At 48.7% G+C, this 25181-nt stretch overlaps 1 protein-coding gene and 1 non-coding gene across 4 annotated transcripts in view; both read right to left on the bottom strand.

The window, feature by feature from the left end:
- The window catches only part of LOC135898011 (E3 ubiquitin-protein ligase AMFR-like), a 211680-nt gene that overhangs the window by 113543 nt on the left and 72956 nt on the right, over positions 1 to 25181 (bottom strand). Inside the window, exon 1 of one of the 3 annotated variants that reach the window (XM_065426725.2) lies at positions 21234 to 21790. The exons of the other annotated variants lie outside the window; for them this stretch is intronic. Within the exon in view, the coding sequence (XP_065282797.1) occupies positions 21234 to 21293 (60 nt within the window). The 5' untranslated portion in view covers positions 21294 to 21790. Of the gene's footprint in view, positions 1 to 21233; positions 21791 to 25181 lie in introns of those variants that run through there. 3 annotated transcript variants of the gene reach the window in all.
- TRNAL-CAA (transfer RNA leucine (anticodon CAA)) lies at positions 18074 to 18146 on the bottom strand. Its single transcript has one exon. It is a non-coding gene; the product is annotated as a tRNA-Leu (tRNA).

The following is a 25181-nucleotide window of genomic DNA, read 5'->3' as shown; positions in this document are numbered from 1 at the left end:
GTCGCTTGAAGCAAGTCGGACTTTTTGTATTCCGCCTAACTACATAGTTATTATTATGAACTACCCTCCGTGGTTGCTCAGTGGCTATGGTGTTGGGCTGCTGAGCACGAGGTCGCGGGATCGAATCCCGGCCACGGCGGCCGCAATTCGATGGGGGCGAAATGCGAAAACACCCGTGTGCTTAGATTTAGGTGCACGTTAAAGAACCCCAGGTGGTCAAAATTTCCGGAGTCCTCCACTACGGCGTGCCTCATAATCAGAAAGTGGTTTTGGCACGTAAAACCCCCAAATATTATTATTATTATGAACTTTTGAAATGAAAGTTTTTTCCAGGCCTCAAAGAAGCCCACACAAGCACGCGGAGAGCGCCGCGGCACTTTTTTGTGTTTCGTGGGCTTCATAGCAGAGAAAAAAAAAATTAAATTATATTATGGGGTTTTACGTGCCAAAATAACGATCTGATTATGAGGCACGCCGTAGTGGTGGACTGCGGAAATTTGAACCACCTGAGGTTCTTTAACGTGCACATTAACGTAAGTACATGGGTGTTTTCGCATTTCACTCCCATCGAAATGCGGCTGCCATGGCCAGGATTCGATTCCGCGACTTCGTGCTTAGCAGCACAACACCGTAGCCACTAAGCAACCATGGCGGGTAAAGAGAGAGAGAGAAAGAAAAGCAGCTTTTATGGTCGGTCGGTGACAATTCCGATAGCTACAAGGAATTTCCGAGCGAATAAAAAAGTGAATTTTATTTCGAAGCATTCTTCGCCTCTTTCTTGGCACTTAGCGGTACGTAGGTAAGTAGGTTTCTACTTGCCTCGCTTTACGAAAAAGAAAATATGTGACTGATGGTGGATTCGAACCTCTGCCGTGGAGCACAGCAGCCTGGTGTTTTAACCACTAGACCTGTTTTTGTTTCTCTCTTTATTGCGTGTGTTTGCTCAGAATAGTCGCACTTACAATATTGACGGATTTACACATACCAACCCATCATTGGCCAATTCAGAAGTTTTAGAATTATTTTAAGCATTCAAGTGGGTCCAATTGGTCGTGCCATTCTGATACAGGGTTTTGCTGTTCACATACTTCAAGAACTCTCGCGATAAGTTCTCGGAAATGTAGACGAATTGGCCTAATGTCAACATCTGCATTAAACACCGTCAAGCGCTTCTTCCAAATGATATCAGTGCAATGAGCATGACAAAGTGTTACATCATGCTCACAGGGTACTGACAAAAACCTTATGCCATATGCATCCAGCGCCAAAAAATTAAATTAAATTATGGGGTTTTACGCGCCATAACCACTTTCTGCGTATGAGGCACGCCGTAGTGGAGGGCTCCGGGAATTTCGACCACCTGGGGTTCTTTAACGTGCACCTAAATCTAAGTACACGGGTGTTTTCGCATTTCGCCCCCATCGAAATGCGGCCGCCGTGGCCGGGATTCGATCCCGCGACCTCGTGCTCAGCAGCCCAAAACCATAGCCAGTGAGCAACCACGGCGGGTCCATCCAGCGCCAAGTCCTTTTTAACAGTTCTGTGTAATACGTCCAAAAACAACTCTCCCTCCCGTTTATGAAGAAGTGTTCAATGGTATATGGCTTACGGCATGCATAGCAGTTGACTCCACAATACGCATACAGCACCTTTTCCTACCTCCGTCAGTGTACCTGAGTTCAGTTGAAAGAAAAAGGTTTTTGCACTGGATAAAACAAACATCTTTTTAATTCGACGTAAAACATCTTTCCCTGCCCCATGCCTTTACATAGTCCTATACAATGGCGTAGGTAAGGTCAGATCAACCAACTTTTGGCACAACCGCTTTCTTTTTACAGTGGCTAGGCTACTCATACGTAAATCTGCTTTTAAGAAAATTCAATGCATCTATCCATTCTTTCATATACCCATGCAATCCACCGGACATATAAATAGATGAAACTATAAAGTCTGGTAGAGCCCTCATTCTCCGCGTTTACATCATTGTTCGTAAACACGGTTGAGTCGCGGCAGAACAAAACTCTATAGACTAATTGCCTAAGAAACAAATGTGCCAAGCCAACGCCAGCATTTCGCCCTCGTCGAAAAAGGTTAGTCCAGCTGGTTTTTTCCCACTCAGAATTTCAGATGAAAACCGCAAACACGCGATGCAGTTCTCTAACGTTAGTTCTTGAACAATGCAGCATTAATGCAGCCCTAAAAACAAGTTGCAAATTGTAGCACGAGAAAAAAAAAAAGGAAAATTTCAGCCTCGTACTGAGTTTGCCCTGTCACGAAATTCGTCAGCCTGCGTTCGCAAGTACGGCTCATTTCGCGACAGTATTAGAGTGGCGTGCCCAAGTACTTCACGGGCGTGGTCACTCACGGCATACTGGCAGATGTGCCTGGGGTCGTTGGCCTGTCTCCATGCCGAAAAACCAGGCACATGGAGCAGTTCACTTTGCTTCCACTTTCTCCACAGAATCGCTTGGCCAACTTCACAACTTTCAATACGCTATTTTTGTCCGCACACAGCGCAACCACATCGTCTGCATATGCTAGTAGGCACATTTTATTTTCGAGAAACCTAAAACCATCAAAGAGGCCTTAAACACCTTTTTATAGAAGTGGAGAAAAAGCATTTGAAAGTAAAATAGCCTATTTCAGAAATACTTTGCCGCAAAAATCAACGTGCTCAGCAGAAGCGGATTTATTGGCAATCAAAACTCCCGTTCGCGGTGCTTCCGCTCCTTCTTCAATAGAGTGTGTTTTGCAGAACGTTTTTGACGGTCCGCTCCGCTCTCGCGTACCCGCTCACAGTTAGCGGAGCGGCGGACGAAGAATCAGTTTTAGCGGAGCGCCCGGCTGCGTCCGAAAGACATGTGCTTCCCTGACGCGCCACCTTGCCGCAGAAGGTAAAACCGCTATGAGCATAATATTCAAGTTGTAAGAATTGCCGCAATAAAATAATATATTTGGAATTGCTCAAGTGTCTGAAGGCATTTCACGCAATACATTGCATTTTCATTTCTTATATGTATATATAATCCTTACATTAACAAAGCCGTTACATTGTGTTGTAGCCAAGACAAGGTTTTTTGCTCTTTCAGTACACCTAAAACGTGGTCCGCATAAACAAACGTGCACACATGGCATGGTTCTGAAACGGGTTCATGGCCACAACCTCCCGAATAGAAGAAGATCTTCGTGTCTCCTAAAGTGTACTCTAGGTTTGCGCTTTACAAATCCCGATTCAAACGACCTCGTGGACGGGCCAGCAGCACTGGGGGCAGCAATTTTGCTTCGCTAGACCCGCTTGACGCGCTCGCCGCGCTCCGCTGAGAAAGCTTTCTAGCGGAGAGGGGGCTCCCGTCCGCTCGCCCGCTCACTGCTGAACGGGTCGCGCATGCGCACTTGCGCTTCCGCTAGCCCGCTGAGCGGAGCGGACCGTCAAAAACGCTCTGCTAAAACAGCCTACGGCGGAGCGGGGCGTGCCCACAACGCTCCGCCTACTGAACGTCACCGTGGGGCGCAGTACAAATTTGATTTTGGATGTTCACGTAGACGTCACTACACCTAATTTGGGCGCCTGTGACGCGCCAAACATAAGCCAAACACGGTTGTTCAGCGAGCAGACGGCAGCTCCATGCAAAAGTAGTGCATGATCGCGGTCATATGCTCCAGTCTGGCCGTGCTACGTGGTGGGGACCGGCACTGTCTTACACCAAATTGACCGACGGATAGCAGCCGCATCCAATCTGCGCACTTTCAAGCGCTATATCAATCGAAGCGAAGACTGCCAAGGCATCTAACCAGAAGCGCGGCCAGGAGTGAGCGCGCGCCGGCCGGCAAGCGTACGTGTGGTCTGACCTTAAGCATAGCGTGGTTCAAAGCTAGTCGAAATTAGCGAGACCCGACGGCTAAGACACCGTTAAAGGGGTGGAGACACCAAATTTTGAGGCTATAGAAAGTCTGTTGTAGGTTGCTTCTGTATGCGAGCACACCCACAACGAGGTATTGGACGCTGCAAACATTCCAAAATAATTTTAATTCAGCTCCAAAAAAGACATTGAAAGCTCCTTCTCGTGGTCGAGACCCATCGCTAGCGTGACTATTATGACATCACAGCGGAGGAACGAAAATGTTGACGTCATAGCACACTAGCACAAAAACGTGACTTATGATGAGTAGCGATGAAATGCCAATTACGGAGTTTGCTGAACCGAGCGACCGAGCATAGCCTCCACTATGAGCGAGCTACAGGAATATAGAAATCCTTTCTTAATGCAAAGAAGGAGTAAGGCGTGCAGACACGGGCACAAGAGAAGTGGACAACACGAGCGCCGCACGGCGGCCTGCGAATGGCAAACGGCGTGCAGCAAGTTGCCGTGCCGGTACGCGGACGGGCCTTGAGTGTAAAAGCGACCAGGATACGCGGCGTTCGTGTTGTCCACTTCTCTTGTGTCCGTGTCTGAACGCCTTATCCCTTCTTTGCATTATGAATCCTTACCAACTGGCTCAGCTTTCTGTCATTCTAAAAATCCTTTCTCTATGCTATAGGCTTTTATAGTCGGATACAACTTTAGAAAAAAGGGGGCGTTCACTCCTCCAACGCGGATGCACACGAGCATCCACCAATGGGCGCGCACTCTGGACTGACGTCATGAGCCGGACGGCCGGTGACCCCGCCGACGAAGAAGATGGCCGCCCGCGCTTCGAACTGGGCCAAGTCGCGTCAGCTGTGCGCTTCAGCGATAAATGCATTGTTTTATATAAGTACTTTTTCAATAGCAACTGATTCATTTTAAGCTTGGAAAACGAGTAGTAGATACGCCATGTACAGGCGCCCAAATCTTTAACTGGCGTGCGCGAGCGGCGACTTTTCGGTGTGTCAGCGCCGTGTGACGGGGCGAGGCTGGAAACAGTCTGAAGCTAAGCGCATGCGGACAAAGCCCGCTCAGCTGGGCCAATCGTCTGCTAGGCTGTTTCCAGCCTCGCCCCGTCATACGGCGCTGACGCCCGGAAAAGTCCCCGCTCGCGCACGCCAGTTAAATATTTGGGCGCCTGTACATGCGCACAAGCGCAAAAGCCATGCCGAGCTGCTCTTTCTACTTTTGTCACTTGCAATGAAGCTTAAGAGCAGACGACGGGCAGCGTTGCAGAAGGCACGGGGTTATTTTTCTGTCGCTATCCGGCATGTGCTGTAGCATACGAGAGCTCTACTAAACCAGTCATCAAAATACAAAAGTATTTATTTATACCGAGAATTGCGCGTTTCAGGAGCACGATTTTTCGAGCGGTACTATTTTAGTCGCGGAGGCAATCGGCTGTCGCGCTTCGGTCATCTGGGCGGGGCCTCCCCCTTTTCTTTAAGTTGTATCCGACTATAGAACACTGTAACCGAGCTAACCTTGGCCCCTGGCTAACCGAGACATGCACAAGGCTGTAGCGGAGAGCAGTTGACGTAGCATCTGCGAGTCGCATAGTTGGGCAGTTCGGAGCGGTCTCTCGTTCGCTTACCCGTCCACGTTACCGGCATGGCAACTCGCCGCATGCCGTTCGCAGGCCGCCGTGCGACGGCAGTTTTGCTCGCGAACGGTGAGATTTCCTTGCCTACGAGAGGATCGAACCGGGACCCATTTGTGCGGCAGTTTTACGGCGAAGTGGCCAATCAGCGACCGAGGAGTGCATGGTCACTCTGGCACCGCCGGCAGCCTCACCGCCGCTGATCGTTCGGCGGCGCCGATATCGTCGCTACGTCTTTTCCGGTTCACTTCAAAGCTAAAGCTGACGGCGCTTCGGAATGAATCACCGACTCTCACAAGCCGCAATATTTTCTTACCGTTGTTGACGCTCTTCGCAATAATTATAATAATCGCGACATGCACTTCCGAGTCGCCAGTTGTTTATCTCTGCTGGCAGAGAACGCGTATGCGCGAGCAGATGACGCAGCATAGTTTTAGGACACTATTTTTTGTGACCCACGTGACCAAGCCGTGTTGCCTTTCCTCTCCTACGACGACATAGCATCACCCGGAACCCCGAAATCGAAATCGCTCGGTATAATAATGCTATTATTAAATTATTTATCGGGTATACATGAATCCCGCGGTGTGTATCGTGCTTCCTGAAGCAATACGCAATGCTTGAATCGAAGAACGAATGAACGAACATTTTCTTGTCTCCACCCCTTAAGCACGGTGGCCAACGTTTAATTCCTACGCGGGCGGCCGCGGTCGAGCGTGAGCAGACGATAGTCGGCTTCTTCCGGAAGTACGTAATTATTACCGAAATTTGAAAGCACATTTTCGCTTACTTCAGCCTGTTTATTAAACTTGGTCAATAAATATACACAGTAACAGTACACAATGCACAGTACAGTAAGAAGCGCATTGATTCAAACATCCGTCTGGATTGATGTCAGCTACTGGCCAATAACAGCCGCGTATAGGAATTTGCTGTATTACATAAGAAAAAAGTGAGCCCCAGGCTTCTGCTGAAAAGAGAGCGTTTGAGAAAAAGGTGACTTCGCGCTCCGTTTGAGAGCTCCACGCACCGCGCACGACTGCAAAACTTGCCGAAATGTTCACAGCAGCGTTTGCTAACCGCGGACTATGTTTTAACCAATCTCGAGGGATGATTGAGAGCACCTCTAATTAGTGGTACTCTGCAATACACCCAAGGAAAAGGGTTCAACGAATCAACCAAATAACAGTGGTGAAAGAGGGCCACCCTGGCGTATTCAGCGTTGAACCTCAATCCTTTCTCCAAGTTTTCTTATTCCCAACCAGTCCTGGTACGCCATGGCTACTCTCTTAACACAAAACCTAGGTTTATATAATCTAAAATGCACAGTAAAATATCACAGGGAACTAAATCAAGCGCTTTTTCAAGGTCTAATTGGACCACTGCGATGCAAGAATGCATGGCATCGCTGCACTCCAATACCACTCTGGCTTTATGAATATCTGTTGCAATTGAGCGACCTTTTACAGCTTACGTCTGGTGAGGACCTACTAAACCTTTTATTACATTCTCCAGTCGCTTCGTCAAAATTTTCATAAAGACTTTATAACCAGTGCTGGTTAAACTGATCGGCCTATAAGATTTTACAGATCGAAGCAATACTAGATCATCCACTTGGAGAATCAAAATTGTGCTGTCAAGAAACTTCCAGGCAGAAAATGGCTCCGATATGTTCCATTGAATATGTGCTTTAGAGTTGCTGCTGATTCGTGCTTGAAAGATTCATAAAAAGCCGCACTCAGTCCGTGAGGACTGGGGTAATGGCATTCTGCACTTCACTCACTGAAAACGACATTTCAAGTCTTTTATGCTGCTTCAAGTCTAGGCAGTAGTGGCAGGAATTCTTGTTCCAAAGCCAGCCAGCTCTTTTAATTATGCGGCGCGTGCACCACGTGTCACTTTCTCGTCGTATTTACTTGTGCCAGCTCGCGCTTTGCGGAGCAGTGTTAGACTGCACTACCTCCGGAACCAGCCCACTTTCCCCAGCACTTCCTTCGTAGCTGTTTACGCTACGTAGAAGCTGTGCGACGTTGTACCGACTTCACGATCACACATTAACATTTATTCGCCGGAGCACAAATGTCACGGTCGTTTTAACATACCGTATGACATAGCCACCCATATTGCAAAAACGAGCGTCTTCCAGTGCCTTCCAGTGTGAAACCAGCGCGTTTTTTGGCACTGGATCGCATTGGGTACGCTGGCGCTAGCTGGGACTCACTGGGACACCAGTGAGAACGCTGGATAAGAGCTGGGTCACACTGGAAGAGACGCTGGTTCCACTGCCATGACGCTGGGGCGCCCTAGTTTGTGCTGTACAGGCGCTGGTTCTCGCTGAAGTTCGCTGGTTCGCACTGGAAACTGCGCTGGTTGTGTTTGTGCCACGCTGGTTCTATTACGCAAGGACGAGCGCTGCTGAATATTAAATGCTTTATACAATTTCATCGCTTCATACCAGTCTCTTGTCCTAAATAACGCTATATCTTGGAGTCATAAAACTCTATTTCGTGTCGCAGCTTGGAAGAAAGGTGCGAAGGAGCTTGGAATAAAGGTGCGAAGGAGCTTGGAATAAAGGTGCAAACTACTAAAAAACGCGGCGTCCTAAGCGTTTTTTAGTAGTTCGCACGTAACATATGACTGGAAGTTGTCGCCGTTGTCACAGCGTTGTGGAGTGGACATGAAATGCAGAAGTCGTTCAGACGCGCGCGAACGGACCCCGTGTTCGAAGTTTACCGCTGACTGATATTATCGCACCAATAACAAAGCTGAGGTAATTCGTGCGCTTCCACTTTCCCTATTGCACTAAAAAAAGTTCTGAGGCTCAAATACGCACATTTTAGCCTTCGCCAGCTATACCCGCGCCGAGATCGGTCCCTACCGAAGCTTAGGCCTAGCGTATACGCCGAGTCCGTCTGCACGCTATCGGCGCGTCAAGGCTAAGGAATCAAGAAGTCTAACAAGGATAAACAACTCTATATTTCAGCTTTCGCATTGGTGTTCTTAAATAAACAATTTTTTCATGTCTAGAGTGTCAGCAGAGAAGCGATGAACGCCGATGTGACGCGTTGTAAACACAGGTATATGTGCAAGACACCGGAAGTAGACGATACGACGTCGCATCATGACGCAGGGCCACTGAAGGCGGAGCTTGGCCACGATCGCTCGGCAAACGAGTTGATAAGGAAAAGCATGGTTATGGAGGAGGGTAACACCTCTGTCGCACGGTACGTGTAAGTCATTCACAGTAAATTACATTCATACCGAATGTCATTGCGGTCTTGCGTTCCATGTCTATAATGCCATGTATAATGCCATACAAAATGGCATTATACAAAATGGCATTCGCAATTGATGGCGATGTTTATCGGCACCTTGCGCATGCAGGCACTCTGCAATCGACATGTATACGTTGAGGTTGCGAGCTTCGCCTTCGCGGTTGCGCTTTCAGCAGCGCGCGCGCCTCGTCGCCGGTCCAGTGCGCGGTTGGTGGATAGGCTACAGCACGGTACCGCTTTGAAAACAATATTCAGGAAAAAAAAAAAAGAGACGAGCGGTTGTAAAAATGGCCGACAAGAGGTGCTAGCATCCAGTCGGAGACTGGGAACAAGAATATAGCTGCAGACTTCAACTATCGTGGTGTACGTCATAAAATTATTATTAAAAAGTTCATAACAGCAATTATGACAACCTTTACTCTGATTACATTTCGTTTTAACTTGTCGATTTCGTAATTTTTTGCCAAGCCCCGGTCGTCGAAATTACGCAAGTCGCGCTTGCATGAGTTCGGGAAACTCAATCAATGGGCGAATGCCATTAGCTGTAATTGTCACTCACTATGTCCGTGTAAAAGCAACAAAAATGACATTAAGATGTAATCTCATTCGCTGCAAAGGACATTACGAGTGCCATGTGGTATAACTTGTAATCGTCCGTAGCTCTTTTAATATGAGACGCTTAAATTGTGGCGCAAATGTTTTACTGTAGCTGTACCCTACGTGCCTACAAATTTTGTCCAAACCGTTTCAGGGACCCTTTAATAGCAGCACACCACAGTGGGGTTAGTAGGCTAAGAATGCTAATCGCGTTAATACTGAATTGAGAAAGAGCGACGACGAAATACCAGCTTCAATGTAGCATGAAATGCCTAATGAACCAAAACGCGAAAAGAAAAAAAAAACGGCAGGGGCTGAGCAGCAGTGCAAGAAAAACTTGGCGTCACCAAGTTGATGTGCATTGTGCGATGTCAAGAACCGAGGGGCACTGGTTCGTCGTCTGCATCATGTAGACCATCCGGCAACACTGATCTGCTAAGTATGTAAACAGTTATAATTCAAGGCGAAATGCGAAAACACCCGTGTACTTAGATTTAGGTGCGCGTTAAAGAACCGCAGGTGGTCCAAATTTCCGGAGTCCCCCACTACGGCGTGCCTTATAATCAGATCGTGGTTTTGGCACGTAAAACCCCATACTTTTATTTTTTTTTTACTTATCATTCATTATCGTTGCTGAGTCGTTCAAGCAGCCGCAAAGTTCGACCTCTACAACATTATATGACCGCACTCACGCTAGGCGAGCACACGACACACGACAAGGTGCTGAGGCCAACAATCTGAAATACCAATCTACCATACCACGCCAACAAAAACAATGTGCCGATCGTCATCGAACCGGTCTCTGGTAGATCGAACGACGAGCGAAAACTTCGAAAAAAAAAAAAGCAAGGTCTCTGTATACCTATTGCACTTACCGGCGCTTATCGGAGTGACCTGAATTTAAACAGTTGAGTGTACAGGTTATTTATTTTCAGCGAAGCGTTGCGTCAAGCGAACAAGCGGTTACTCGTATAATGCAGCTATAAGTACCGTAGTCTCGGGAAAGAAAGGAAAGAAAACAAAAAAAAAAGAAGAAAAGGAAAATCAGCAGCCATTAAAGCAGACGACGGGAGGATCGCGGTCATAATCACGGTTGATTTACGACATGAGCAGCTGCGAATGCGTGAGCGTTGCCAGACAACAAAGACGTTCACAAGCAAACGAGAAAAAGAAAAGCTATTTGAAAAAAAAAAAAACCTAATCATATTTCACAATGCAGTCATTTGATGTACGAAGAACAGGGCGAGATGAGTTCAGGGGTGACACTATTGTGTCATGCCCTTTTTAACTTCAGGCCGCAAAGTGTGTCTAACTGTTGTGGAAACAATTGTGGGAAAGTGTACTTTGCACAATGCCCGGTATCTCCAGCATCTTTCTTTTCGCGGGAAAGGGAAAGATGTAAGAGCGATATGTGAAGAACACCATCTGGGAAAGAGACACCTTCCGAAAACCAAATGAATCAGCCATAAAGGAGCCGAGAAAAGAAGAAAACGAAAAGCCGTGGAGTAAACACGTCCGGTGATTCAGGGGACCGATAGAGCCGCTGACAGCTCTGAAGTAAGCGCGCTGCCGGAAGTAAAAAGCGGAAGTTGATGGTGCCCGCCTCTTCCCCAACCCCCCTCCTTGTTTCAACTGGGACGGCGTCGCTTCCGCGAGGAAAAAACGCCGCGGCGACCCTGTTACGTAAGCTCCTTCTGAAGTAGGCCAGGAAAAGTTACATCACGAGCCGCCACTACACCCCTCGCGTGGTCTGCCTTTTGACAGAGAATCGCACGGGTGAATCGAGCCCGTTTATAGCAGGGGCGCGTGTGCACACGCAACGGCTGCGCTTTCTAGTTCAATCTAGCTGCGCGCCAACGCGTGTTGGCCGCTCGCAGGGTGCTGTCACTTGGTGGTGGTTATAAATTATAGTGCAGAGGGGGCTCGACGCACGCGCGATAAACGTTGCCGATAGCAGGTCATCCGCACCACGCTGTCCAGCGCGAGCTATTTTCATCGCGTGGCTCCGCTCGCATATGGTGTGGTCAGCTAAGAGCTAGCAGTCGGAAATACAACGGATGGAACGCGTGCCGCATGGCGCCATGGAACCGCTACACAAACGCGGCTTGCGCAATGAACGCCCGTTACTAGCTTTGCGTCCTCTCCACGTGCTACACGACTTCCTTCTCTTTCTCGAGCGAGATCTCGAGCGAGACCAAGTATGCGAACGATATCAGACCTCAGTGTACAAGACAACCAAGATGCACAAAGGAATCATCCATAAGTAGAAGACGCACGCGTCGTTGATTAGCCAGCGGAAGAAATGGTTGAACCATTGCTTTCTCATGAGTGCAAATAGAAATTCTATAAATTAAAATGAATGACTTCAACCAGAAAAGGGAAGTACTAAAGCCAATATTTACTTGTTACACCTCAACTTTCCCCCGTCACGGGTTTAGCGACGGATGGCAAGCAGTGAAGCTTTATAGATATGAATACAAGAGGAGAGCTTCACGTAGGTTGGTCTTGCTACGTGAACCCGCCTCCCACCCACCCCAACCCCTAACTCCTATTTTCTTCATCTTGCTACTTGAAGCCCCACGGCTGGTGGCCCTGCGTGAACAATTTAATTAAGCACTACTAAAACACACTGCTTCTCAAGTCGTCCCCGGCAGCTAGCTCCATGGGGAGCACTTCCACATATGCTCTTGATGCTCTCGACTCAACTCTCGACTCGGCTCTTGAGTCGTTTCAGCACGATATTCCCACACGACTGGTCGTCCGTTTTCACGAGAACAAACCCACGACGATGTGCACACCTTTTAAGGTCGTCTCAATTCGGAGCGCTCAACTATAGCGCCTCTCACAACCTCAGCGCTGCATTGGTACGTAATCGTGCATTCTGGCTTCTTTTCACGCGCAAGCGTACATGGGCCCCATCTGTGAAATTGGCGAGATTAAGTTGGAGGCCACAGAGCTGGGAGAGGGAAGCGGGCGCAAAAGGAGGAGGGCGCCTGACGGTAAAGAGGAGGAGCGCACGCCGGGGGCACAAGGCCTGCACACTCCTATCCATGACGTCATGCTACCTGGCCCGAAATTTCCATTGCCAAGGCAGGCATGACGAAAGAGGTGACGGCAAATTCACCGCGGCTTACTCCGGAGCATTCCCATTAGATTCTATGGCAGTCGGGCCAGGTAGCACGACGTCACAGATCGGAGTGAGCAGGCCTTGTGCTATCTAGGTGGTGTTGGAACGTACGGAGGAGTGCGCGGTGGCGCGGGGGAGAGGAAAGGAGGCGTCGCGTCGCGGAGGAGGGTAGGCGGAGGTGCGCTGGGTTCACCACCTCACGCAGTTGCGACAGGCTCTGTGTAGCGGGTTCGTCTGGCGATCGAGAAGCCCAGCGACAAGGACGGAGCAGCAACGCGAGCGGCGAGAGGCTCAGCGCGAGTCACAAAAAAGAAAAACGAAAACCACAATACAGGCTTTCTTCAAATCCAAATAGCGAACCACGTAACAAGTTTCGGCCGAGACCACGACAAGGAGCTCGGAAGTCCCTATATAGCTGTCACTGTGAGGCTAACACGTAGGTCCGTCTATATAAGGCGGCGCCGAGCGCGTCTAATCTGAGACAGCCCGACCGTGCAGCTTTTACACGAAACCGTTTATCGCAGGCTGAGATCAGCAGCAGCCAGCATCGAGCCCCAAGAACAGCGCTCGGCTCCCGTTGACTGCGAACCGCCGTCTTAACCCAATGCCGTTTACGTGCGCGATATCAAGCGGGTCGAGGAGCGTCAACATGCCGCGTGTAGACAAACTGACCCTGCCAGACCCGACCTGGCGCTCACTCAGAACGATCGACCAACATTTACATGAGCCGGGCAGCCAAATTTCAGCCTCATAAGGCAAGTCGACTTGCTTTTGTCGGTTATATATAGCCGTGCAGGGTTACAAGTTCGGCCCGTCAGCCACGATTATGGATACAGCGCAAGTATATGGGACAAAAAATGACGCCGCCTTTATAATAATCGTTCGATCATCTTGTCAGTACACAACTCGTACACAAAATAAGACGTCAAGCCTGCTGCGGCTAAGTTTCCTATCGTTGCTGTGTCTGAGAAAGAGTTGTTTTTGCACAGAAATATACCAATGGCCTAATCAATGCCTAACTCTTTTACATTAACATAAAACAAACATTTGTTGCATTTAGCGCCTTGCGTGTGCGTCAATACACTTTTACTCTTGCGCCCCTTGCACAGCCATAATAACCATGCAAACGCCTCCACCTCACGAAGTCCTCGACTGTTTCACCAAGGCCACACTCAAACGCGCGAGGGGGTGGTGCACCCACGCTTTTTTCAGAAACGTGCAGCGTAGGTCCGTCGTGAAAGCTTAAAATGAAAGACAGGAAATAACGCAAGGCTCGTAAAAAACTAAGATACATAACGGTACAATCACATTTGCCAAAAGAGCTCCTCCATCTTCCGAGCTTCCTTTCCTGTTTTGCAGCAGCGAGCTTCACGATTTTAGCCAGACAGCTGCGACGACTGCGAAAGCGAATCAAGTGAAGGGCACTGCACGCGAAACCCGGTGCAATTCCTCGTGAGATCCGACACATGACTGATACCAACAACCGCAACTGCCAGGTGTCCGACATGAATATAGTCGAAGCGGCCGTCCTTTCGATAGGTTGCATCGTACCATCTATATAACCTCCTCCGTCTTACCAAAGGCCTTCTGCTTGAGAGTCGCGCCACACGAAGTAAATAATTAGCATAGCACGGAGATGCGTATGAGCACGGTGCATACGAACAACGAATTATAGAACCGCATAAAGGATCCAAGAAACGGCGAAAGGTGGAAAGCTCCAAGGGCAACGTTTTGTAATAATAATAATAATAATAATAATAATAATAATAATAATAATAATAATAATAATAATAATAATAATAATAATAATAATAATAATAATAAAATGATTTCGGACCACGGCGTTGATAGCCACCATAGCACTGAGTTGAACGTGTTGTCGCATTATATACAAATGAAAGTGAGACAAGACCACGTTATAGCGGCAGCATTTACCGTGTTTACACAAAACAGCGGCGGCAGCTTGCCAAGGAGCCACGATGTCAGTTAACGGGCTGGCCGCCTTATTAGAGCAGCAATTCATTCGGCTCTTTTTCTCCATTACCCCTTGCTACGATGAGGTGGAAAGAAACGAAAATAAAGATGGAGCAGCAGCAACGCGCACTAAGAACAACATGCGTCACCAGCACTTTGCTGCGTCACTCCTTCGCCCATTTCTTTGTGGTCTTGCTAAGGGCGGCAGCTGTCTGTTGACACACGGCTGCGTTTAGATGAAATGTCCCATAATTGACAGGCAGAGGATGTGCGAGTCATGGGCTACGATAAAACAATGCGCGCGCACACAAACGCCACACACGCATGCACACAAAGTGATCATGAGTCCTTTACTGCGACGTGCCTGAATCAGATCGTGGTTTTGGTACGTAATTAAAACCAGATAATTTAATTTATTCTTGAAAGCTTACTTTCAAGGCACTTCATAGCAAGTGCGATGCCACAACAACTTTTCAACCTCGCTTTGTGCATCCATAAAAACTAGCTCCCAGCTATTTTGCCCATGTTACTTAATGACAGTAAACTCTTTTAAAAAGAGAGAGAGAGAGAGAGCACACAAGCTGTGCGATTCCACTTTCGCAAAACGAACTCGTTTAGAGGACACGCATAAGATTTCGGCAATCATGAATATGACTGTCATTAATTAGGTATAGGAGGTGATGATATTTAAGTTTTGCGAAATTTTTAAAAATCGTCTGTCGCAAACATAATTCTAGTCCTTGAGCTGGATAATTCAGCGAGGCGGACCTGCAGGAGAAACCGAAACACATATTAGGCTAATTATTGAAAATTCACTAATTATCTGAATTACTTTATGGCACATATTGCAATTTACGAATTATTGGGATTACAAATTGCAATTCCACTTGGAATGAATTTTGAATGTACAGAATAAAACCACTTTGGCGCTATGCGCCACCAAACTCGCAGCAAAAATGCACTGTTCCACTTTTTAAACAAAACAACATTTTATGCATAATGCGCACCCCCTGTCTTCCCTTTAATGCACTAAAGCACAAAACTGGAACGCCCGTGTATTTTGTCCCACACTTTGGGAAATAATATCTCGAAACTGATGTCATACTGGGAATTCACTTCAAGCGGATGCTTTTTGCAAGCTCACGGGCTGCAATTCGTAAATTGCAATATGTGACGTAAAGTAATTATGAAGTTAATTAGTGACTGTTTTAGGTATTTGAATATGTGTTTCCATTTCTCGTGCTAGTAATGTCCGCCTCTTCGAATAACCCAGCTCAAGGACAATAATTATCCTATCTGCAACAGGCGATGTTTAAAAATCCCATAAAACTTGAAAATGATCACTAAGTACGTGCGACTTGCAAATAACGAGCTTTTTTCAGTAATTAGTATTTAGGTACGTTTGGAAATGGGGTAATTAGTATTGAGACATGTTTCATGCCCGGCATTCAGTAATGTCGCTTAATTGCCTTTTTTTTTTTGCTTTAGCATACTGGTGATCTTCGGACGGCGTTCGCACGATACACGGGAATGGCATATTCCTAGAAACTGATCGAGAAAAGTATTGCCGCAGCTCGGCATGAATCTGCCAGCGCGTGCTTGTTGGAAGGATGATGCGAGGATGTGGCGGTGGAAACTGAGGGGCTTTATGCTGTGCGCAACATAGCACTAGCTACCGCTGTTCCTGCTTCGTGCAGCACAGCTCTGGAGAACAGCGGCTCTCCCTCCTTCCTTCGTAGCGTGTATACTTCAATTCGTGCCGCCGCACTCGCCTAAATGGCTTCCATTGCTTCACCTCTGCGCTGATTCCCGACTGTTTCGTGCACCGTCTATAGCGGGTACCGCAATCGCCCTCCCGAGGCATTCCTGTTCCTAGCGGTCGCACTTCGTCAATGTGTTGGTCGCGCAGTTGGTTGGGGCATCAGCTTTCGGAAGGAACCGCAGGTTTGACACCAGCTGAGGTACCTTCTTATCTCCTATCTTTTGTCTATATTTTATTAATCTCTGGCATGACGACATCGTGGACACTGCCGGAGAGCTAAAACAACAGGCGAAGGTGACGCTGGGAACACAGACCAAAAAGGGGAGAAAAGTTCAAGATCAGAAAGGACAAATGATACGTAGGAAAACAGCATGAGCTGCATGGGTGTTCTACTAAAATACTTCACGGCTATGCAGCAATCGCGAGTGCACACACGAATAGCAACTGCAAGGATTTACCTGCCCGCCCTAAAACCAGGAGGCTATAAGTACCACTGACAAATAAGCATAATTCGCCTCTTGAACACCTATGTCTCTTGATCACGCATGCCTGATAGGAAAAATCCCACGCGCTGCACTGCGTTTATGTGACTCCCCCCCCCCCCCCCACACACACACGCACGCACGCACGCATGCCAGCAACGAAAAATGGAAGAAACGCAAGCCGCCGTGAATCTCACAGCCACGTTTGCACAAAACACAATACCGAGTCAGCGTTACTTTTCCGGAGCTATAAACTACGTCGGCGTTTACGGCAGCAGAAGAGTGACGCAATGCACTTGCGTTCGTAGCGTCGGTCCAGACAGCGCTCAGGAAAGGGAAGGAGACGAAAAAACTCAAGTATGCGCAATTTTCGCCCACCCGGGCACTTAGGCCAAGCATCGGTGCAAAAGCAGAAAGCCGTCCGGACACTAGTCCGCAGCACACCATTGTCTCAGAAATCCTAGACGCGAAAAAGCTTCCCAGAACGCCAGGCTATGTTTTCTCTGTGCCCTGCTGTCTGGGAAACGCGACTTCACATCGGACGCCCTGAGCGCGCAGTCATGCGAGGTCTTTTTTTTTTTTTTTTTGTGGGGCGAACCACGATACCATTTGCCACTGCACACGCGTGCCGGCAGCGGTGTTGTCAGCGTACTCCTGACAGAGGCGGAACGTGCGGATGAGTGCCAGTCCTGATTCACTATATATCGTGTTTCATTTGGTTTGCAACGTCAGAAATGATCGAGCTTTACGTGCCAAAATGTTTATGAAGAAACACCGCAGTGGGAAACTCAGAATGATGTTGACCACCTGGTGTTCTTTAACGTGCACCTAAATCTAAGCACACGAGCGTTTTTGCAACGAAACGCGGCCGGGAATCGCACCCGCGACCTCATGCTTGGCAGTGCAACGCCATAGCCACTACGCCACCGCGGCGGGTTACAACGTGAAGCGAACGCACACATCATCACTTCTATACAGCCTTTCTGCGTACTGCCCTCGATACAATATTGAGCTCGGTCGGCCAGAAGTAAGCAACCTAACGAGGTTCCGACCTCATGAGGTTGACCTCGGCCTCTGAAAGTGAGGTGAGGCTGAGACGAGTCACCAAGAAATTCTGTGAGTGGGTTCAATTTTTGACAGCTACCTCAAATGCGAGTTAGATGTTGAGTGAGGTCCAAGCTTCAGCAGTTACTTAGAGGTGAACTATGGCTCCTGAACGAATCAGTTGGTATATTTTAAGAAGCCAACAAACACTGACACCAAGGACAACATAGGGAAAATTACTTGTGCTTAATAAATGAAATAAAGAACCGATAAATTAATGGAAATTAAAGTGGATGAAAAAACAACTTGCCGCAGGTGGGAACCGAACCCACAACCTTCGCATTTTGCGTGCGATGCTCTACCAATTGAGCTACCGCGGCGGCGTCTCCCCATCCACTTTCTTGGGTATTTATGCGTCCTAGTAGAACCCTGGGAATGTTAGCCAGCGCCACCACTCACAGACCTTGGCGGCGGACGTGGAACGTCTTTTTTGCCGCAGGCGTCTCGAGAACGTGATCTTTTTGGGTGAAGGCAACTGGTCAATAAACCCACATATGCTACCTGAAGGCATCACTGTTGCCGGATTCGAGACCCTCGTTATGTAATGAACGAGAGGAAAGTGGGGTTAACCGAGGGGCCCGATTTTTATTAGTCATATCATAAGAAGCCAACAAACACTGACACCAAGCACAACATAGGGGAAATTACTTGTGCTTAATAAATGAAATAAAGAACCGATAAATTAATGGAAATTAAAATGGATATTAGGGGATAATAGTGGATAGGGGATAATAGACACAAATATAAGCACTACAGTTGACTTTGTCTGCAACAACATAACAGCTGTATACTCTAGCGAGAAAAACGAAACGCCTAGAGGTGCCACGAGAATCGCGAAAAACAGGCCGCTGTGTCCTGCCAGCGTAGGCACAGACGCCGAAAGCAGTTCTGGTGTTACAAATATTTTTTTTTGCATCTGAGTGCCACGTACAAACGCTGAGTCCACTTTATAATAAGCAACGAACGAAAGCTGCTATAAATGTCGGTGAAAATGGCAATTTTTTTTCCAATATGGGTTCAACGACCAAGAGCTGATCTGCGAAGCACGCCGTATAGAGGGAGGGTCTGGAGTAATTTCAGCTGCCTGAGGCGCATCCAAACATGAGTACACAAGAATTTTTGCTGTCAGCTCCCACCAGAATGCCGATTCGATCCGACGACCTTGCTCGCCGCAGCACAGTCACTAAGAAACCACGTCGGGTGTCAGTTTTTCCAACAAGTCGTCGGTCGTGTAACAATGCCCGCGTGGCGCATGGCAGTCACACCTAAACAAACAAATACAAGAGTAGCAGCCACATTTCATCAGTTTCCTTCTTTAAAGTAGACAAACAAGGCATACCTGAATCCGTGTACACAGCTACACCAGTCAACGAGATGCCTTCCTGAAAAACGACATTCGCTACTTTTTCTGCCTGCTCATCGCTTTCGTCGTCGACGTCATGCATTGCCACCGCGGGTGCGCACGAGACAGACAGAACCGAGAAACAAGGAGAAAGACGTAACAGAGACGCCTCTCCACCACGTCCCTTCCATTGTGCTCCCTACTTAATTACGCAGTCACACGTCGAAGCAGCGCACTTACATAAGGGTACGGAAACAAATGGCCTGCGAAAACGCATGCATTATCGGAGATACCCTTGCGAGCGAAACGATGACTATGTTCTAGTGTCACCGAAACAACGACCGCATGAATGAGATAACGTTTCTAAATAAACGAAGGCGTATATATCAGCCAAGACAAGTGGTTCAAAAAATAACAAGACAAAAAAAAACGAATAAAATTTCTGTAAGCGAAGTGGACTCCCATCTATAAAGGAGCACAACTACGGAACCGCTTCTATTATACAGAGCAGTTCCTGCCTATCTACCACGGGAAAACAATACACCGCACCGGGCATGCGAACAACGATCCTGGTGGATCCGCATATTATCAGCAGCGGTCAGAAACCACACTATGGCCTGGCTAAGCTAAGCAGAAACTACACGTCGATAAGCTTGAAAAACGAAAATAAGCAGAGGCAAACCTAAAGCACCTTCCACAGCGTTCGCAGACCAATGGGAGCGCGCCACGCCCTTTCTCGGTCGCGTGGCCGGGACGAGAAGTATCGGCAGCAACGTAACGCGCTTTCTCCCGACGAAGAAAAATGGGACAGGCCGCCCGCTGTCAAGCGACATCTGCCAGACACAAGGCCACCACGGGGAGACCTTCGTGGAGGAGTTCCGTCGGCGCTGGCGCCGAAGGCTGCCACACATTTTGGAAGCAGATCCGCGCGGCCAACAAGGACACAGCGTCAAGGACAAGGCCACCCAAAGCCGCGCGCGGTAAGCTATCTACGCCCCCCACAAGCCGGGCCATGCGCGAAGGCATCGATGAGGCCACGCCGAACGTTTCGACGCACCTCAATGCGGGAAAGCGAGCAGCACCTGCAGCGTGCAGTTGGTTGAATACTAATGCAAGTGAAACGCTAATACGGTGCTATTAAAGTTAAAAAAAAAGAATGAAAGGACCCGTGATGCATGCGTCGTACGCAAACCAGTCTCCGACAAAGATGAGCAGAAGCGGCACAGGCCCGACAGTCGACATATTCCTAGGGGATGTGCACTACGGCAAAGAAAACGAGGACGATAACGAATCGGCCAAGATGGCAGTTTTCTGCTGTTCACTCGCACTTGCAAACTGACCTTCGGTCAACACATTTATGCATCGACTAGGCTACCGAAAGTAAAGTGGATTCGTTACAACAAAACAAAAAACAAAAACGAAATAATCCCACCGCGAAGCCATACACATACCTAAGTGGCAACCGATACCACCTACACCGGAGCAAAACAAGCCGTCTGAAATTTTTCGTTGCGGTAGTTGACATAACATGTGAAGCCAAGAAAGACAGCCCGAAGCTATCGTAACAAATACCACTGAAGGCTGATTCAAGCTACACGTTTCAAAACAGCAGAAACTATAACGTTTCCCAGGAGAAAGTCGAGAGACGAGAGTCATTTGCCACAAAGCGGGGGAAAACTGCTCCAGCTGCAGAGCATCAAGAAAGGTCAGAGCAAGTGAATAACAAAGCTTCTGCCTGTACTTCCCGCACGGAACACTCCGACCACTTCGCAAAGCGAGCACTGGCGTTGAAGCAGCGAACGAAAAGAAAGGCAAGTAGCTGGCGGCACGCACAAATACAGCGCAAAACGAAGCGGTTTGCAGTCCGCATCTCTAAGCTTCGCGTTTCGCTAGGAATTGTCGGCAGCAAATCCCACAGTCGAACGCAGCAACCGAAAAGGGGGATGGTGTGATGCGAAAAGCGCCTGGCCCGATGCCACGATTCCGAGCGGCCGAGGTCAATGAGCCGCGAGGTCGGACAACGGCCGCTCGGCGACACCGGGCACCGTAAACACGCAGGGCCCACCTTGTAGACGTCGTTGGCTCGGTCGAAGCACGAAGCTACGGCGACGATGGCGGGCTCCATGGCGGCGGTGGCAGCGCGGACGGCGGCCGGCTGGCCGAAGCGCTCGGAAGAAAGTGCCCGCTTCCGGTCGTTGCAACCCGGAAGCGGCGATCCAGAGGCGCACCTCACCCCGCGAGAGACGGAAAGCGGGCTTCCTGCTCGCGTTTCCTCGTCGCCAGGAGAGACGAAACGAGCGGCAAGGTCGAACACGACCGTCGGAGAGCGCGCCACGAAAGAGAGTGCGCAGCCAAAGGACAGGGCAGCTGGAACAGGTTTCCGCCAAGGCGACAGGCCCCGGGCGCTTCCGCCGCGGGCCCAGCCAGACCCTGCGGCGGCCTTCCACCCATTACGCAACGTGGTTCAAGGGCGACTAGTGTGCCCACGGCTCTTACTTAACGCCCGGACCACAACACGGCCCGACGATCAGGTGAGAAACGAGCGGCAACGGTTGTCCCAAGCGTGTGGGTTAACCCAGTCAGCCGCAACTACGCCACAAGGAGAGCCGCGCGGCGCGAGAAAATCGTCATATCAACGGCATGAACATCCGCGGCAAACACGACCACCTATAGACCGTTTTTTCCACCGTTACTAGATTACCTAGTAACGTCGGTTTTTTCGTAGGCGCCGCCATATTGTGAACGCAGTGGCGCCGCCTGTGAGCAGCGCCATACTGGCTTGGGTGAAAGCGGTCTTTTGCATGGCAGGTATACGCTCGGCGGTTGGCATTTGTTTTCGCGGTCGTGCGGTCTGTTTAGTGTGACGTGCGTCTTCTACTTGGTAAACGGTTCTGCGATACGTGCTGAAGTGGTTTAAGGCGTCATGGCCAGAATTTCTGCTGGCATTGAGGTGGACGGAACACGCAGCGCGATGTGTGCGCGCATATTTGAGCCTACAATCAGCCTCGGAGATCAATTGTGTATTTCTGAATGTTCCAACCACTAATGTGACCTTATTGTATTTATTGTAATTGTAGTATTATCCTCTATTTCTAAGCTGCGGTTTAGGAGCCATGAAACATACGAGACGATCGTAACAGCGTGAGTACTGTTCTGCTACGATAGGAGCTGTGCTGTTATACTTTGACAAGTGTTGAAATTGTTCGCTGCAGGTTACATTGCGTGATTACTTGGTTGGATGGATGAGGCTTCCACCCGTTTTGGCTAGTAATAGCAGCATACCTTATAGTCTGAATTAAGCTTGCCCAGCAAAGTGACCGTTTACAAACTGCGCGAGCGTCCTAAGCAGTAGTAGGTGCTGGATTACAGATATATTTCTTCTATATAGCGCATGGTCCAAGCATACGGCATCAGCGGTTATATATTTATAAACATTTTGCGGTGTTAGCCAGTTTTCTCTTGCTTTTTAGAGGAAGAGGATGATAACCAAATTCTTTTTTTTTTCGGCTGTGCTCGTTCAGTTCTCTACGACGCACTCACACGTATTATGGAAATTTTGCGTTCAAAAATAGCCATCGCATTCTTTTTATGCGAACCCTCTCATATATTATATGGCTGTATACAGGCCAAAAAGGCAATGCCGAAGCACACAGCTTATATATGCATCGTGCTGGCTCACCAACCGCAGGGATCGCTGTGTTGAGCAGCGCCATGGGCCTCATGCAGCAAGGCTAGCGTAGACATATGGTAATTTCAAGCATATTAGACTTGAAATGCGTGAGAACTATGCCAGTGTATCACAAATATTTGATAGCGCCTGCCACTCAGATGTTTCGTGGTTGCCTTAGGTTGGCCGTGCACGAGCATGCGCTCTTATGTTTTATGTTTTACTCCCTATATGCCAATCGATCAGACAGTGAGCTGATTTACCATTTAATGCTGGTAATACAGAGACGCCGGTTTTCTGTGTTGAATTAAAATCGATGTCAGCAATATAGTAAACAACACATACACGCACCGCGACTGATTATGCGCGTCACATTTTTGCGCCCCCAAGACATATTTCTGCCTGCAGTAGCTACCGATGCACCGAAAGGCTTCGCTGACCACCTTATATGAACGAACGTGGCGTAAATTTCACAAATTAAGATCTAAAACATCTCGAAATCGTTTAGCAGCACGCGACAGCAATTCTTTCAAGCAGCGCCGCGCCGGATCGCCCAAGCCAGAGAGGAGGAAAGGCTCTCCACGCGCCCTATCCTCCTCGCCCGATGAAACGGTCTATAGTCGTCGTCCCCAGCGCCTTTCGAGCAAAAATGAGAGGACAAATGATTCGGGATCTCGAAATTACACAGTTTCCTCCTAACTTGTATTGCAAACCTGAGCACGATCGAGGTTTCTGACACTCAAACGGGACGTACAAGGGCCCCAGCGCGTGAAAGTTACAGGATCGTTCGCCTTACAGTGGGAACGACGCATCTTCGATAGCGCCAGTTAACAACGCGAATGGATGAAGAACACAGGAGGCAAAGGCCTCAGAACTTGCTTCAGCAACGATTGTAATTTTTCCCACGTCTACCTTTCTTTCGGCATACACACACGCACCAAGTACCGCAGGTAAACGTGTCCACGGTAAACACTGCCACGCTTTCGCGTAAGAACAAGAAGACAGGCGTATACCGAATACATGTGCACACTTTGCATTGCAGTTCACAACTGCAAGTGGGAATTCTCTGCGTGACTGTTTCCCGGGACGCAGCCTGTAAACATCTCCCGCATGGTGGTAGGTCTACGACCAGCACACCTGCGAATGAAGGCCAAATATCACAATCACTACAAAGCAGCTGGAACAGCCGCTATGGCATCTGTGCGTTGCTTTTGCAGCCTGAATTTCCAGCATGTTGCACTCACGTCCCTGACAATACAACAGTGCTGACATGGTCTGAATCGCTGAAAACGAGAGATACAGGATAATAAAGAGCGGATTTAATGAGCGACGTCCTCAGGCTTATCGTGAATTTTACCCACAACACACCGGAGTATTTAGTTTTTGTGACATGCTCTTTCGCGCCAAACGCATCAGTCGGTTTTTCCCAAAACATATTCGCATTGCGCGTGCAAGGCATTCTTTTGTTTCCCGCGTGGGCATTTAATGCAGAGAAAAGCAAAGGCAAACTTTTATAAAGACTGCTTTTGTGCACAGCTCGCAAGAAGCTTGCGAATAGGAAACCTATGAGCGACCATGTTTCTCCGTGCCACCCAAGTATATAGCGTTGGTGCGCCGTGCGAAGTAGAGCTTGTTTATCTAGTGGCTCTAGTGCGAAGACGAACGCGGCGCCAGGACGAGTGGTCTTTCTCCCCTTCCCCAACTCATTCTTCGAAAGCGTGTCCGCTGTCCGGCTTTCCCGGACTGTTGGACAATTCCGTCACCGACTAACTCCCGAGAGGAAGCGCCTGTCACGGGGACCATATAGCGTGGTCTAAACATAGAGCTCACCCGAGCACGCGCCCGGACCGATGCCCGGCACGACGAGTTGCTGCTGCTTCCGCCCCGTACAGGCGCCAATCTGGGCCGACGCGCGAGCAGCAAAATATAGCCGCCGCATTACAGCGCGGCACAAACGAGGCGCTCGCTGATGCAACTGGCTATGCAACCCCCTCACATGCCAGGCGCCGCAGGTCAGCTCGCGCGGACAACCACGGTACACACACATACAAGCACGGGTAACGAGCACCTTTTGGCACAAAATCAACGCATATATGGAATAGGGAAACGGACCACTGCATGCAAAACAGTGAGGCGAGAAACATCAGTGACACCAAAATAAAAGCGCGTTCCCAGAACTCGTATAGATACTAGGGCTATATGTCAATACATGACGGGAGTCGATGGTTGTTATGATGATGCGCTGCCATATACTGCGTAGTAATAGAAGCGCACGGGACCAACCTTCCTAGCCGCATTGCCTAATTGCATGCACAAATCTCTGCACGACGCCGTGCTGATGTCTTT

Source organism: Dermacentor albipictus, chromosome 1, assembly GCF_038994185.2.
Source record: "Dermacentor albipictus isolate Rhodes 1998 colony chromosome 1, USDA_Dalb.pri_finalv2, whole genome shotgun sequence".
NCBI lineage: Eukaryota > Metazoa > Arthropoda > Arachnida > Ixodida > Ixodidae > Dermacentor > Dermacentor albipictus.
The sequence above is the reverse complement of the archived record's forward strand: the minus strand, read 5'-3'. Positions and strand labels throughout refer to the sequence as shown.